The sequence below is a fragment of the Peromyscus eremicus genome, chromosome 14 (assembly GCF_949786415.1).
Source record: "Peromyscus eremicus chromosome 14, PerEre_H2_v1, whole genome shotgun sequence".
NCBI lineage: Eukaryota > Metazoa > Chordata > Mammalia > Rodentia > Cricetidae > Peromyscus > Peromyscus eremicus.
The window spans coordinates 66,754,908-66,772,740 of record NC_081430.1 but is presented as its reverse complement, the minus strand read 5'-3'; the positions used below and the strand labels follow the sequence as shown (position 1 = coordinate 66,772,740).

Below are 17,833 nucleotides of genomic sequence, written 5' to 3'. Positions count from 1 at the left end.
GAATGATGACTTTGTCAAAGGCTCGTGGTACCCTTAGGCCAAATTATTGCTGTTTTGTTAGCACAATGAAAAATGTCTTGCTTTTGATTTTAATGTGTTCTCATACTGAGCACTAAAGATATCAATTTACCTGTGATTGAATAATTCATAAAAATGAGTTGAAGTTTGTTTAGTTTTGGGAAGTAATAAAAATATATAATGTAGTGTTACTTATTTAAAATATTACTTTATATGTTGTCAGAGATTAATTTTCAGAAATATCTCAAAGTCCATGCTATTTACTCATTTATACATATTGTTAGCTGTTATTTTAATATTCCATTGTGGAAGAGAAGGATTGAATCTAGCTATATGAATGTCAGCTTATCTTTCAATTTTCTTCTACTGAGAACTCTCTCAGATGTTTTGAATATATACTTTCCCAAACATGACCATTCTGTATTATTTCATGTTAATCATCAAAGGACACAAGACATTGAAATAAAATATAGCAAAGCTAGTGGTAACTTCACTTAGAGTGGTAAATCATCTTCCCTTCTATACAATTTAATTTGGCTGAAAGTTATTTGAAATAATCATATCCAGAATAATCCTAAATAATATTTTTTGTTTATAGAGACTTACATGAAGTGATATTTATAAATCAATATTAACAATTACTTTTACATAAACACCATAATCACAGTACAATACCCAACAACTAAGTAATTTATATTTATACTTCAGTATTCATGACACTCGGTTCCATACATGTAAGTCATAATACTATCTACACACAATAGATTTAAGAAAAAGAAGGAAATGAACAGATAGAGTAGAAATTAACTATGTGACCTTGTGGGCTTAGAAATCTTTGAGCAATGGCCTTCCCATAACTGGTAGAATACCCATACCATGACAATTTTTCCTATTATCTATTTACATTCATGTAGCTATAAATATATGCTGTGTGTATTTTCTATATTTACAGTATATATACACCTATGTATAAACACATAATTTATTCTTATATTCATTAATGGACATGCAGATCAATCTGCACAGCATAATGAAAACATTTATTTTCCTTACATAATATCACTTGTAATTTTTCACTTGTGAAAAAATGCAAAAATATCATACAGAATCATATTTTTCACTAAAAAAATTACCTTTGATGCTGCATTTTGTAATTTACAAATAAACTATGAAATATAGTTCATTCGCAAATTGAAATTAATTGCAATGTTGTTATTACAAGGCATTACTGAGGTTTTGATTTTTAGCATACTTGAAGTCATTTGTCTTTCAAAACAAAGACATCAATATGTTATTGTTAGCTTTTGAACTATTCGTTAAATATGCAATTACAATTCTAAAGCTCATGCTAGTGTAATGTTGTTTGTATACAGTATTTATCACTGCTGTTCCATTTATTGTTCTGAAAGAGTCTTCTTTAGAAAATTGTTTCAGTCTGTTGAGATGACTAAGCTACAATGTTCCTGGAAAGTTTTCACCCTACAGAAAAGGCTGGAGGATAAGTGAGGCAAAAATTGAGAAGGAAAAATTTTAGTGGATTCTCGGGGGAAATAACAGCAAATGTAAGGAACGTTTTAACTGCAGCTCTCAGGCCTTCAGCCTCTCCTGCCTCATAAACAACCTGAAAAATGTTCAGTTCTTTAAAACATTGATTGTACTCTTCCATTAATTATCAGCTGTGGTCCTCCATTGCTCATGTTGTCTGTCATTTCCTGTTAGCAAAATAATATGAATCAATTAAAACTCACTTTCAGAGTAAGACATTGATATGCTTAATAGAAAAACAGAGATTACAAGCCATTGAAAAACATTTTGGGGTAAAGGACAGCGATTGATACTGTTGCTGTGATTTAGGAAATGAAATTCATGGCATCTTGAATCACATGAAAATGTTGAAATTACAGCCCAGGCTTCCATATACAAATCAATTCACTCTCTTTCCACATGCCCAAATTTCCCCCTTTTTCTTCAACTCATTTTTGGAAGGAACTAACCTAGAAAGAAGATGCCTAAGTGACCAGGTTTTGCCAATATACAGCTCCTCTGCCAAGCACATCAACAAAATGCCAACATATTCTAAAGATGTTTACAGAAAAATGAAAAATGTGTGGCCTTTTGTTTATGAATTTAAAAGTGTTCACAGTGAGAAAGATATTTGTTGTGTTTAGGTTTTATTTTGTTTTGAAAGGGACTTGGAAATGTAGCCCGGATTGACGTACAACTCGAGTGTAGCTCAGAGTTACTTCAGACTTGCAATCCTTCTGCCTAGCCTTCTGAGTGTTGAGAATCTAGGTGTAAACCATCATGCTTAGCTAGGAAATTTTTTTATAATAACACTATCATTTATTCAGTAAAAAAGCAGCTGGGGCAATGAAAACTTGGGGCATATTTTTAACATATTCATTACTAAGAAAGTACCAGGGAATTGTGCTTGTAAAGACATGGATATAGATACATGAAAAATAGAGTGACATGAAGACTTGCAATTGTAGAAAATATTTATGTAAATTTTAGATAATTTGAATTCACATTGTTTATTCACTGCTTTTTGTTTATTTGTTTGTTTGTTATGTTGGTTGGTTCATTTTGAGACAAGGTGTCATGTAGCCCAGGCTTGCTAGACATTACTCTGTACCTGGGGATGACCTTGAACTTCTAACCTATTGTTTCCACCTTTAGAGTTGTAGAAACCCAGGCATGTGTCACTTGCCTGGTCTACAAGATGCTTGAGATGCTAGGCAACCACTCTAAAACTTGGCCATGTTCCCAGCCCCTGTTTATTAGCTACTAAGCCTTACATTACATGACAAGAAGTCACGAGATCAGAGACCCATTCTCATTTATCATAGTACACAGTATTATAGATAATATATTAGCATATAATATAAATATTATGTAATAGCAAAATTGTCTATTATCCAAGATTGACAATTCTATATTTCAACAAGTTGACTTTCTTAAGGGCAGCAAAAACATTTCAAGAGAAAACTACTGTTTTTGTAGTCTTCTGCTTGCTACCCATTTCTATTTTGTTTCTGTAATGGAGGCTTCTAAGGATGAGTACAGTGAAAGCAGGTCGGAAAATGTGAGGGTCATTGGGCTGGTGTTAAGTTTATAGTGATAAAATCTGATTAATGGAAAGATTAACCAAACTCAATTCCCAAAATTATCATTATAAAATGAAGCACATTTTCTTATTTGTTCTGCTAGAAGAGAAAGAAAACTTCCTAGTAAATGCATAGAAATAAGAATTTCAGCTGCCTTTCCCATTCCCTAAAAAGATTTCAAATTAAAAACAAAACAAAATAAAAAAAAACAAAAAATTCCTAAATCCCATAAAATTAGAGTATCAATCTTTTAGTATAAGATTAAAAAAAACTTCTGAAATCTTATATATTCAAGAATTTTCTTAACTAAAGCCACTCAAATTCAGACACAGTAAAATTACTGATAGAAAATAATAGTGAAAGTTAGTTTTAAATGGATGAGTTTCATCATTTCACTTGCAATTTGGTATTTCCAATTTTATAAGACCATACTCCTAATTTAGGCAAGAACAGACTTGATATTTATAAACAAATGTACTTCCTTCAAAAGGACTGCAAATGTAACTTTTTGCATTTCCAGTTAGGCTCTTTGCCAAACCAAGAGTCTTGACTATTATTTATAACTGGAAATATGGGAAATGTAGTATATCAGATAATTTTACCAATAGAAACACTACATGTAAACATTTTACTATATTAATATCAAACTTTAGTTATCTGTTCATGCAATTTTATCATGACAGAAATATACAGTTTGTCTTTATCCAGACTCATCTATTATTAAAGCAAACGTCTCATCTGTGAATTATGATACTGAGTCAGAATTGTGATGTAGCAGAGAATAAAGGGAATTATGAATCATCCAAGCAGAACTGTTCTTGGATGCTTAGAAGCAGGCTGAATATTTGAAATACTTAACAAACTTTGAAGCTGTAAGGTTCTGCCATGTAGGTTATGTCTGCTCCTCAGAGTAGTCCTAAAAGGGATACTTTGAGGAACATACAGCATCAGTCCAGACTGATCTGCTGACATCATGGCTTTCTAATAGAGTCAGTGGTTCCTGTGGCAACATTACAACATGGCAACTCCCTAGAAGTCAGCGTACCTTGTAGGTAACTCCGGTGTCGGGGGCACCACCGGGCAGCTGGGCAAGTCGGTTATTTCAATAGCCCTCAATCTCTAATGTAAATATAACAATTATACAATAAATATTGAACAAATATGTACAAAGAAAAGCTAAATAACACTAGCATAAAATTAGAGCATAAAGGAGACACTATCACAATATGCAATTATCTTTTACTTAAAAGACCTATTTTTTAAATGAATCAGTTCTATTTATAATGTCAATTTTTTATTTTAAATGACATGTACAAGTATGTCTACAATTACTTCCTAGGGACAGTTAATGAGAATCTATTCTACTTATGTGTAGGTAGTATATGGAATGAAGACAGATAAATTACAAAATAAATATTTCTTAACTTTAACATTATGAAGAGATATGCATAACTCTTGATACTATTTCTTGAATGCTATGATTGTATAATTTTATTTTCAAGAAGTAAATCAAAATATAATTTGTCCATTATCTTAGTGACTTGATTTTACAGATGTTTATCTTTTCCTCAATAGATGAAGTAACAGGAATGGAATTTAGAAATGTATATCAAATGTAATTGGAACACACACAGCTCTTTCTATACTAATTGTTCCTTAATGCAACTAATATAACTTTCTGTTTGAATAGCCTTCATAAAACAATTACGGAAGCAGTATTGTGTAAAATACAGGCAAAGCTAGCCAAATATTCATGAAGTTTAGATGAGTATTCAATGAAGCTTTATATGGATTGCAATATCTGCACTGATAGACAAGGCTTTTTGTAGCCTTACTGAAGAGCCTCTTTTATGCTTGAGGATCTAATTTACATAATCAGATGCATTTACTTATAAGCACAAAGGATATACTGGAAAAGAGAATTCATGTGATTTCTAAAGATGGCATTATTAAGTGGAGGCTGTATTTAGTTTGTTTTTCCTCACTATAATATATGAAAATCCATATTTATAAGGTGCTTAATATTTTATGAAATGCTATTTTAGGAGCAATGGTTTCAAATAGACAGAGGCTACAAAACTCTGCTGAAAATGGCTGTGCTTATGAATTGCCGAGAAAAACTAATAAAAAAACCTTTTATTAATCTAATAGGGTCAAACTCACAAAATGTGATTTCCAAATTGACATCTAAGTTTGTAAATTGATTCACCTAGTTGTACTGTTCAACCCATGGCAGCAGTGTGAGGCAAAATGACAAAACTCACTTTCTCAGCCATTTCATGAGAGTGATGCAGGGAGTGTTCCCTTTCCGAGAACATTCTCCTTTGCTCATAGCTGGCTAGACGACAAGTTAGCCAGGAGGACAGAGTGCAGCCCCCAATGCCAATACATGCCAAAGACATGGAAGCGAGGTGCAGTGGGTACACGGATGAGGTCTTCTTTGTGACTGCCCGAAGAAACTGAAAATTCAGGATGCCTCCAATGAGTCCACAGATACAACAGGCTGAAAAGAGGATCATCTGAGAAAAAGAAAGAAGGTATTAAAGTTGATAAGGCTGAGATTTCCAGAACATAGAGCCTCATGATGCTGCAGGCCAAGAATGGTAAATCTACAGTGAAAAAGATGTGTTCTCTTTGATTATAAAAAGGTAGGATAGGTATGCCTGTCAGTGGAGACTAGTTACATCCTGTTTTAAATGATGCTCACTTGCCTTGCTGTTTCTTGAGTATATATTTTGGTGTTTACTCATTCACTGTAGTGGGTAGCCATTCCAGCTTTGGTCTGGAAGTTCCAACCCCCATTGAGGCTTCGGTAACTATCACGCCTACAAGGCGGGGCCAAGGGAGGGCCCTGAAGACCCTCGCTCTCTTGCTGCTGGGAACCCGGATGCTAGAGGTGGACTGACAGAGCTCTCCAGAGAACACTGCCAAACTACGCTGAGTCTTTCACAGAACCCTCAACCTACCTAACCCTTCATTTGTAAGTTACGCTATTAAATAAATCTCCTTTTAACTACATGGAGTGGCCTTAATAATTTCCAGACAGGAAATATAGGCGGGACTAACAGAGAAGAGAATTGAGGTAACAGGAAGGCAGAGGGACACACACCTAGAGCTGCTGCCAGGACAAGGAAGATGTAAGGTACTGAGAAATGGGCTAAATATAAGAGTAAGAGCTAGATAATGATAGGCCTGAGCCAATGGCCAAGCAGTTTAAATAATGTAAGAGTCTGTGTGTTTATTTTATAAGTGGGCTCCGGGACTGGCGGGACTTGGTGGGAGCTGGAGAGACATTCTCCAGCTACAATTCACAGACAATATTAAATGATCATACATTCTAGCCTTTGACTAGTGAATTAATACTATTTTTAAAAATAGATGAAATATTTATTTTTTACAGGAACATCTATGTGTCTGCTATTGTTATTCTCATTGTCTTTAATAGTTAATGATACTGTATTGATATGCATTGGCAGAATATTGTTGCCTATGAATTAAAGTATTAGAATTAGTGCCCAGGTTGTTAATCATATACTATTTCAAACCCCATTAGGCAAGTGATTCTATACTGAAGAGATATTAGTAAAAAAGACATGTTGTAAAACATTTACTGTACAACTGGAGATCTTTGGGGCTACCTGTCACTTACAGATTTCAGAAAATACAGGAAGATAATACACTGTCTAATTGTAACTACATATATCATTTACGTGGTACTGTGCAAAAAGTTTATCTTTATAAATTATGAGACAATTAGAAAGACAATGAAGACACACAGCTCCTTAAAAATTAAATCATCCCTTTCCTCCTCCCATGCCTTCCATTCATTTTTGTCTTCTTTTAATTTCTTCTTCAAATAAGCTGTTTCAATACAACCATAACATGTATTGATAGTTAAAGTATATAAACAATAAAGGCCACACCTAAAGAGTGATGGAAGAATTATAGATGCCATAACATGTATTGATAGTTAAAGTATATAAATAATAAAGGCCAAACCTAAAGAGTGATGGAAGAATTATAGATGCCATAACATGTATTGATAGTTAAAGTATATAAACAATAAAAGCCACACCTAAAGAGTGATGGAAGAATTACAGATGCTAACTAGAAATATAAACTTATTTCCCCAAATGTTCACATTTTCTTCAAATGTTTAACAATTATATTACACATGACTGTTACAATGAATGCTTTATCTGTCTTCCATAAATAGATACCATCACAAAGAAAGACATTAGAAAAAAATGGAAGATGAGGATGATTGGGAAGACCCCCACTTACTGCTCCGACCCCATACCTGACATTCCATTAGAAACCTTTTTTTTTTGAGCTCAAAAAACATTCTACAGGGTCCTTGTGTATTAAATTTATCAATTAGTAAAAGTTCATGATCTTTTACATAGTGCTAGTAGAATAAATCATTCCCTTTCCTTCTTTTCAGCTCTTATAAAATGTCACAAGGGCAAAGGAGAATCCACACTTCAGCATGTGTGGCTCCCTTACAGCCAATACCAGAGTCAACAGGGAGCATATTGCCTATCCCAGAACCCTTTGATAGTACAAGAAAACATCTGAAGATGATTATGTGTACTCACAGTCATAAAAATGAATTAAATAAATCTTAAAAAGGAATCAACTGCAATCATAGCACCACATCTGTCTTGGTGCTTTGCAAAATTAGTTTCAAGGTAAAAAAAAATGTAAGTAATTAATCCTTAGGCCCAGATCTGTATTTGACCAGTTCAATTTCCCACAGAATAAGTTTTACATTTACTAGCTCCCTGGAGGACGCAGGTGATGGCTTGGGAATCTCTAAGTAGAAAAACATAGACTCTCCTGTATAGCAAACATTAAAGTTTGAATATTCAAGTATTTAAAGGGTATATAAAAGCTTCTCAGGGACTTTGGTGTTTTTCTTGTCTCTTACATTCTTGATAGTTTTCTTTGAATCAATAAGCCCAATATTTGCTTCTCAGTTTCCCTTTAATCCTTAATTAGCAACATTAAGTAGAAAAAATTTCTTTAGTCTTCATTTCTGTTTTGAATGCCTAAATTTCAAACCCTTCATCATAGGATACAAACAAGAGAAAAACTTACAACAAGTCCAGATTTTTTTTTGGCACACAGTATTCCACATATGCCACAAAGAAGAAACTGCAAAAGAAAAGAAGAATTATTGCATTTACATAGAGAGGAGAAGCTTAGATTTTTAACTTATTATAATCCGTTCATGACACTTGCTACCAGGAAGCTTACATGTTTAGAATTCTCATTAACCCTCCCCCCCCCCCAAAAAAAACCTTGTTGTGGAATATCAAAGGCTAAATTTTTTTTTTAAAGCTAGTTGTGAGACCTAAGCAAAACTTAAATCAGTTTGTCACCAGGAAAAAAAAATGTGAAGTAAAGAAACTAGAATTTTGCTCCTCCTGCTTTATTCCACTGTCTTTTCCTTTTCCACTTTCTCAGATACAAACATGTTATACTGCATTGACTTGTAGTAAACCCTTAGACCTCAATGGGTTATTATATGGATAGGGAAGATAACCCAGATAAAAAGATAAGACTTCAAACAAGGAGATCATCCTCCATATAGACATTATTTGTACTTCTCATTTTGGAACAATGACTACATCATTCTGACAGGAAGATTGTTTCTCTGAGCATGTCTAAAGAACCCAAACAGACCAAGCATACAATTTCATATAAATAGAAACTGGTTACAAAGCTGCTTTGCAGAACCAACTACATTAAATCATCTACCCATGATAAAGGTATTTTGTGTCATAAAATAGTCAAGTGTTTAATTTATATGGAAATATTTAGGACTGTTAGAATGCAAATTTGTTCATACTTGAGTTGGCCTAATCTGTAGTTAAATAATTAATTAATAAATAAATAATAAGAAAGTTAACGGCTTTCAGATTTGCTAACAAACCTGCTTCCAATTGATTTTTTTTTTTTTTGAGGCAGGGTTTCTTTTTTTTTGTTTGTTTTTTTGAGACAGGGTTTTTCTGTGTAGCTTTGCACCTTTCCTGGATCTCCCTTTGTAGACCAGGCTGGCCTCAAACTCACAGAGATCTGCCTTGCTTTGCCTCCTGAGTGCTGGGATTAAAGGCGTGCACCACCACCGCCCCGGCTCCATTTGATTTTTAATTTTTTTGTTTTTTGTTGTAGTACAGTTGGTAAGGCTCTTGCCACCAAACCTGACAACTTGAGTTCAATTTCTGTGACTCACATAGTGGAAGGAAAGAACCAACTCCTGCAGGTTGTTTTCTGATGTCCACATGTGTAAACACATGTATACACACACACACACACACACACACACACACACACACACACACACAATTTCATAAATAAATGTAATAAAAATTTCAAAAGATCTCAAGTCATAGATAATAACTTAACTAGTTTTAACTAAGTATTTTGTATCTGGATATATTTTTATAAAACATATATCAAAGTATTCTAATACTCCTCTGAAATAATACACTATGGTGATATTGTGTTCCCCAATATATTGTGAACACTAATAAACTTATCTGGGGTCAGAAAACAGAACAGCCACTAGATATAGAGGCCAGAAAATGGTGGCACACACACCTTTAATCCTAGCATTCCAGAGGCAAAGATCCATCTGGATCTCTGTGAGTTCAAAGCCACACTGGAAACAGCCAGGCATGGTGACACATGCCTTTAATTCTAGGAAGTGATGGCAGGAAACAGAAAGGTATATAAGGTGTGAAAGCCAGGAACTAGAGCCTGGTTAAGATTTTAGGCTTTAGCAGCAGTTCAGATGGGATTCATTCTGGATGAGGACTCAGAGGTTTCCAGTTTGAGGAAACAGGATTAGCTGAGAAGTTGGCAAGGTGAGGTTAACTCTGTGGCCTGTTCTGTCTGTCTGATCTTCCAGTGTTCACCCCAATACCTGGCTCTGGGTTTGTTTTTATTAATAAGATCTTCTAACAATTCGTGCTACAATATGCATGTGAGGAATATATTGAAAAACAATGGGTAAGGGAAGCTGCTGTGAAGGGACTCTCCTGTAAGAGAACATGACAGTTATAAATGAGGTAGTATGTAGCAAGAGAAGTTAGTGAGCACAGGATACACAAAAACTTGGTAAAGATATTAGATAACCTTTCAAATTACTGGGGAAATTATAAGAATTGCTAAATGGTCTTATTAATAAAAAACCCAGAGCCAGATATTGGGATAAAAAGCTGAGCGATCAGAAAAGCAGAAAGAAGCCAGCCATGTTCTTACCACTTGGGAGATCCTCCGCCAAAGTGACCTACTTCCTGTACACCTACATCTATATACCTTTCTGTTCTGCCATCTCATTTCCCCTCTCTGCCCAGCTACATCACTTCCTCTTCTTGCCCAGCTCTGTCACTTCCTGTCTGTCTGTACAGACCTCCAGACCTTTATGGTTAGTGTTAGGATTAAAGGTATGTACCGCCACAACTGGCTCTGTTCTCAGTGTGGCCTTGACCTCACAGAGATCTAGACAGATCTCTGCCTTCTAAGTGATAGGATTAAAGGTGTGTGCTGCCATTGCCTGACCTCTGTTTACTATAGTGGCTGGCTTTTTCCTCTGATCCTCAGATAAACTTTATTGGGGTATACAGATAAAATATCACCACAGATTAGTTATTTCATCAAAGAATTTAGCTAATCTTTCCAAACATCATATAGGAAAATTAACATGGAGTACTTTGAATGTTTATATGTACAAATTTTTGCAAATGCCATAGGAAAAAACAATTTAGTATATTTGCATAAATTCAGATAAATAAGAAATATTTTCTAAGTATAAAACCAATGTTATGGACCAAAACATATATTGAACTTTGTAGAGTCTTTTGTATTGTTTCTATCTCACAGGTTTCAAGACTGTGCTCAAGCAATTCCAGGATGGACAAATTATGTTCCTTTTAGCTCCGCAAGCTTTAGATCAAAGCCTAAGCTTGCCCTTCTCTTCAAATTTCACTAATCTGTTATTCAACCTGAAAGTCAATTCACCCAAATTTATTTTCAAATAATTTGGTAGCAGCACATTTTTGTTCCTTCATTTGTCTTGAAATCTATTTATACTGCCATTATTTATTTATAGCAAGACTCAAAGGGCCAGAACAACACAAGCAGAATTCTCCATTCCAGACACTTGGTTGAGACACCTAGATGTGAGGAAATGTCTCCTTCCTACTGTGCCACTTCACTTGGATGGCGCTAAGGACTTGGGGAGGGAGAATGTATAGTAGGAGAGAAGTTAGGTGACATTTTTCAATTGACCTTCAGTCGAGTATTTAAAACATCTTCTGTAATAGTTATTTTAGTTAGGGTATTTAAAATAATGGAAATTTGAAGTACAGTTGAAGAGCTTTTGGCTTAAACTTAGCCATCATAATTTATGGAGAAGAGTAGCACCCCAACAAAGTAGTCAATTTATCTTTTATTCTATTGTTTATCTTTATTTACAGCAAGCCATTGCACTGAAAAGGTACTTCACAGGTGGTCTAATCTAATTAGTCTTGGTACACAATGATAAGTCATCAAGTGCTATACTATAAAAATAAGTGAATTAGAGGCATCGAAGATCATCAAACAAAGTGAAGCTATTGTGAAATTAGCATTCTATGTTTTAAGTGTGTGGAACTTTTTATGAAAAGACCATAGAGATTATTATTTTTGTTTATGGTATAGAAACAAGCAAGGATATAATTTCTACTCCAAAATGCAGAATGATAACTTTTCTAGAGCCCACTTAAGAACTAAGATTCTAAAATAATAAAAACATTTTGATCAAAGGATAAGCAAAGTCCTCCAAAGAAAGTCTGGAAAGTCAGACTGTCACCTGTTGCAGAACATGGGAGAGATAAAAAGCACAGGTATTCAGTGTGTGTGTGTGTGTGTGTGTGTGTGTGTGTGTGTGTGTGTGTGTAGATGTTTGTGTAAAACCCTGTTTCTTTCTTAGTCATCCTCTTTTAAGAAACAATATCTATAAGTACTAGAAGATAGCTAGTAAAGTGTTATAGAATATTATTTTAAGGTACGTTACTTTTGTTTATGTTGCATTTGTTTAACTCTGTGAAGCTGTGATACTGTGCTTGTCTAAAACACCTGATGGTCTAATAAAGAATTGAACAACCAATGGCAAGGCAGGAGAAAGTATGGGGGGTTGGCAGGCAGAGAGAATATATAGAAGGAGAAATCTGGGAGGAAAAAGAGAAGTAGTCAGAGAAGGAGGAGGACTTCAGGGGCCAGCTACCCAGCTACCTAGCAAGCCACAGAGTAAGAGTAAGATTTACAGAAGTAAGAGAACAGGAAAAGCCCAGAGGCAAAAGACAGACAGGTTAAGTTTAAGTTAAAAAAAAAAGCTGGCAGAAGTAAGTCAAGCTAAGGCCGTGCATTCATAATTAAGAATAAGCCTCTGCATATATTTATTTGGGAGCTGGGTGGTAGGTCCCTCAAAAGAGCAAAAACAAACAACATTTTGGTGTACCATTGTGGTGCTCGAATTTCTGTAGTGCCTGAGAAAGCTTTAAAAAAATATGACTCCTGTAAGAGTTTCTGCTGGACAGTTTCTACAGGAACACTGAGCCCTTGAGCAGCTAGTATGTTAAGTAGGAACAAAAAACTAAGTTAAAATGCCTACCACAGTGCAAGTTTGCCATTCTAGTGCTCTAGGAAGGTTGAATGCAGTTCCTGGTCAGACAAACCTCCTATCAGCTGTGAGTTTCACAATTGGTATTCATGACCAGAGAAGTAGGCAGAGCCAGCTGAGAGCCACAGGCAGAGGATCCAGGTGTAGGTTAGCAGTTAAAGGTTTGCTCATACAGTCAAAAAAGGCTGAAGATACACAATAAAAGAGGTTCAGACAGAAAAACCTCTAAACAGGTTATAGTGTGTTTAACAACGTGCATAAGCTTAAGAAAAGAAAAAGAGTATAGTCATAGAAAGAAATGAATAGTTTAAAAATAATAATAAAGTCTTTAAAGAGAGTAAAAGTAATATAAAAGAAAAAAGCCATGTAAGATGTGAAATATACAGGAAATCTAGATCTTGTATGTTGTGTTGATTTTTAATTCTTTGATTGTTGAAAAGTGAAGGACAGCTTCAAAGAAACCTGGAATTGAAAGAGGGACTGTTGAAATAAATCAGCCTATATACTTTATGAATTCTTTAACTTTTAAAAAGTAAAAAAATATATTTGTTAAGTGGAAGTAAAAAATGCTTTGAAGTTTTGTTCCCACAGGAGACAAAAAGGTTGTGGATTCCTTCAGGAATAACATGGATCAGGTTTGATCAGGCAAGACCTCCTGAACCATGACAGGTGATATCTATCAATAAAGATTATAGCTTGACTTCCCAGGACTTGGTCATTTTCTCAAAATTTTCTCTCTGGGATCCTAAAGATGCTTCTTCAGTAGACAACAAGAAGCAGTATGGAGAAAAACTACATCAACATTCCCAAGAGTTGGAGGGTGTCGGTGGTCTTTGGTCATTTAGTGGGTTATGGATGCTTGTCATCATTTATAGGGGTTGTTTATTAATGGTTACTGGTATTGGAAAGGGAGAAAATTATGCAAATGATATTATATTCAGGGATCTCTTTGAAAAAAAGAAAAAAGGAAAAAAGAAATAAAGGGGGGATATAGGAATGATAGGATGGAAGATTAGATAGTTGAATCTACTTTAAATAATAGGGTAGATTATTGAATCTAATATAAACTAAGGGACAACTATTGATCTCAAGTATTTTGTTTTTGTAAGGACTTCTGTATATTGATGTAAATTTAAAGTAATTTTTGTTACAGCACACAGTATGCATACACACACACACATATATATACATATTTCTACTTTTGTTTAAAGTATTTAAAGTTATTTTTGTTACACTGTATATATGTTTCTACTCTTATCTAAAGGGTTTTTGTATATTGATACATATTTAACGTTGTTTTTGTTACCACATATTGTATATATGTTTCTACTCTTGTTTAAGGTATTGTATCTATGCAGTTCACTTAAAAATGTAAGGTAAAGTTCTAGTTTTTGAAAGCTATTATTATTATAAACCATATAAGACAATCAAGAAACATAGGTCAGTAGTTAGTCATTTATAACAACTAAATTTGTAAATATGTTAGGTATATTTTCTAGGTTAAATAGATATATTTTAGATAGATGGTCTTCAAATACTTCAAAGACATATAGAATATGGCATTTAAAATGTTTTGTTAATTTAAAGTTTTTTATGACAATGAGGCACATCTGTTCCTGGCAGCACCAATTTACTTCAGAGAAGATGATGGGCATTGAAGAAACTTCTTATGGAGTTTTCTTTCATTGTGGCAATGTTAGCCACTGGGCAAAATCTATTCTTGCCTTTGACTGCTGACAATGTGCTATGCAGTTTGTACATGCAGGACATGCAGGGAAAAGAATGGTTGAACTCTACCAAAACAAGGCAGGACAGTCCTTCAAAATTTCTGCTTCACAGAAGAGGCTGTTAGATATTCCACAGGTCACAGAGAAAAGTGACTGATGAACTTTGCCAATACAAGGCAGGACAATCCTTCAAATTTTCTGCTTCACTGAGAAGTCTGCCAGATACTGTAGGCTGAAGATGGATGCCCTTACAGAAGGAACTTTGGGTGACTGTCCAGGCATTCAAATGTCTCTGTTATTGCTAGAGTTTTGGAAGTTATTTGCAATGCACTTTTTGTTTACTCAAATGATATTATCCTTCTGGAGTCTTTGATGGACTTGGAGACTAGATATAGTTGCACTTTTCCTTAATTATGATAAAACTTTAGACTCATTAAATTTTCTTTTAATTTGCCAGACACAAATAAACTGGAATTCATTACATTGTGAATGTAATCTTTACTTGATAATTGTTCCTATTGTGTACAGTTTTATTATGTTAAAGTTAAAACCTTCCATTTTTTTGTTTAGACAAAAAGGGGGAAATGTTGTAGAATATTATTTTAAGGTGTGTTACTTTTGTATATGTTCTGGAACATTTGTTTAATGATGCAAAGATGTGTTTGATTAAATAAAATTCACCTGCAGTCAGAAGGCCGAGTCAACAACTAGCTGACAGGAAGTAGTAGGGAGGAGGTAAGTGGAGAAGGGTTTTTAAGGAGGGGCAAGGAGAAGCATGAGGGCTTTTTGGAGGATGCCAGCAAGGAGAGGAGGTGAGCTATTTGCTATTCAGTCTCTGAAGAGCAGACTTCCACCTTAACCTTTGAATCTTGAATTCTTTAGAGGGAGAGAGGTTTAGTTAAATTCCCTTAATAGCTTTGGAAGAGTTGATGCCTGAGGGAACATAATTCCCTCTGTCTCCAGCCCTTGCAGCTTAATTGCTGCTAGTAGTTGCAGTTGCTGACTCAGACAGCTGTGGCTTAAAAGACAGCAACAATTTACAAAAAAGAAATAAGCAAAGCCTTTTTATTTCCATGGCATGTGTAAGTGTAGATGTCAAATATAACCAGGAAAAAAGTATAAGAAAGAGTCTTCACCTAAGGAAGGCAGGAATTCAACTTAGGCTTAATACCCTATGCCCATACTAAGTGAAGGCCACCTATTGGAAAAAAGAACCTTCTACTCTAGACCAGTTATCTATACAAGGCAGAACTTGCTGTAACAAGAAGGAGGGTGCATAATATTGAAAAATTATCAACGCTGAGGCCAGATGCCTAAAATAACAAAGAACCCTTTCCATCATCTGCCTGCCTTACACTGTAAGCCTTGCCAATGTGAATAACAAGTACTAAAATTTTAACCTGAGGAACAGATAATGACAAAGAAGAAGAACTTGTATGTGGAGGTGAGTAAAGCTGAGGGTAGGCCATTGACCTTGGAGATTAATCATAGTACTGGGTTACTTACTGTTTGGAGCATGAGCCAACCACAGGTCATGAGTAACAGAATTTGAACACTATGGCATCTCAAAGATAATCATAAGAAGATCAAAATGTCATTTCTCACTAGAATGATTCTTGTCACATTGAAAACTTAAATCAACAATTAAATAAAATACACAATTTTTATTCTGAATATAAAGATCTTGAATTTTGAGCCAAAGCATCTTGTAAAACTCATATTCAAACATAGGATTTTGAGAATGACATCACATTTGGCCAAGGGCATGGTGGTAGATCAAATTATAGAGATGATGAGCCAGTCTAGTCTTAAGACAGACTATTAAAATTATTTCTCACTCTACATTAATCGCTTCAGATAAATAGATTTGCACCAAAGTTAAACAGAAGATGTGCTGATCCGAAAGCAGAAGAAGCCTTACTTTTCTTACCCCAATTTACTGAACTGCAAACTGAACTAAATACTTCAACAATTACTACTATTTTACATTGTTTTATAAAAACCAGTTCATGTAAATCAGTACAGAAATATTATCAAGAAAACCGCAAATGTTAAAAGCTGTAAAATTGATTAAATATGGTCCAGTGCTGGTTAGGTGCTATGTTTATTCTGTAACTGGGTTGAAAATTGTATAAATTGGCCACTGTTGGCTCTTAAATTTTTTAACCACACTCTAATAATTTCTCAGTTAAAAATGATCACTATTAACTTTCTCAAAATGATTACTTTGAAAGTTTACACATAAAATGCACATTGTAACAGTTTTATTTCTTGATATTGTCCTGATATGATTAACCATAAACTCTGGCTAGACACAGACCAATGACCCTAATGTCCTGGAGCTTCTTCCTTTGGGACTGCATTTCCTTAATAATTCCTGTAAAAGCTATTTGTGTAAAATGTACATCAATTTGGAAAATCTTTCCAAAGTCAATGGTTCTCAAGATTGGCAGCAGCTCAATTAAAATAGACTGGGAATTAATCATTGGAATGTTGAGTGGAATCAGGTGTCAGCACTTTTCAATCTTCCCAGGTGATTTCTGAGTACAGTATGGGTCCAAGAATCACATGACCTAAGATTCACATGCATAACTACCTTACTTAGCAGTGAACCAACTCACTTCAGCTTGTACAGTAGCAATTGCTCCATGATTACTTTCAGAGTGATGTGGAAAAGCATGAAGGCCAAATTAAGGGCTCTTCACTGGAGAGATATTGTCTAAGTTCATAACAGAAGTTCAATAAGTCAGGATTGTTTGATCTCTAATAGCTTTTAGAAACAGGTAGTTATTTCATCCTCTTGTAATTTAAGCCCAACCTGGCCTTTCATCATTGTTAATAGACTTTCCCTCTAAACCTCTGACATTTCCTAAATTTTCTCCAAATATTTTTATGCTTAAAGTTAATTAGATCTATAATCAACCATGACATGGGATGATCTGGAAAAATCTGAGTAATTGTATGTTAACAATTGAGAAAATAGGCACGAGAAAGACGTATATACAAGTAATCACAGAAAAAATATTAAAAGGAAGGAGACAGAATTAGGTGAGATCAACCATAAAATAGAAACTAAATTAAAATATGGGCAAAAGCCTGAATTTTCCTTTTTATTTATAGAATACAATGACTCAGACAGAGTCCCAAACCCAAACACCAAATGACAAAGGCAGGGGGAAACTGTCAGAACTGAAACAAAGTCACAGCCTTACTCAAGGGCAGAGTCCATCTTTTTGTTTGTGGGTTTTTTCTTTCATTTTGGTCATTTTTTTTCTGTTACTTTTTTTGTTCTTTTCTTTTGGTTTTCTTTT

At 34.6% G+C, this 17,833-nt stretch overlaps 1 protein-coding gene across 2 annotated transcripts in view; it reads right to left on the bottom strand.

Moving 5' to 3' along the window:
• Window positions 1-1,658: 1,658 nt before the first annotated feature.
• Window positions 1,659-17,833, bottom strand: part of Tmem196 (transmembrane protein 196) — a 56,174-nt gene continuing 39,999 nt past the window's right edge. For both annotated transcript variants that reach the window (XM_059279726.1, XM_059279727.1), the window contains exons 2-4: window positions 8,226-8,282; window positions 5,390-5,644; window positions 1,659-1,730 (exon numbers count right to left, since the gene is read on the bottom strand). In XM_059279726.1, coding sequence (XP_059135709.1) covers window positions 1,659-1,730; window positions 5,390-5,644; window positions 8,226-8,282 — 384 coding nt within the window. The remainder of the gene's footprint in view (window positions 1,731-5,389; window positions 5,645-8,225; window positions 8,283-17,833) is intronic.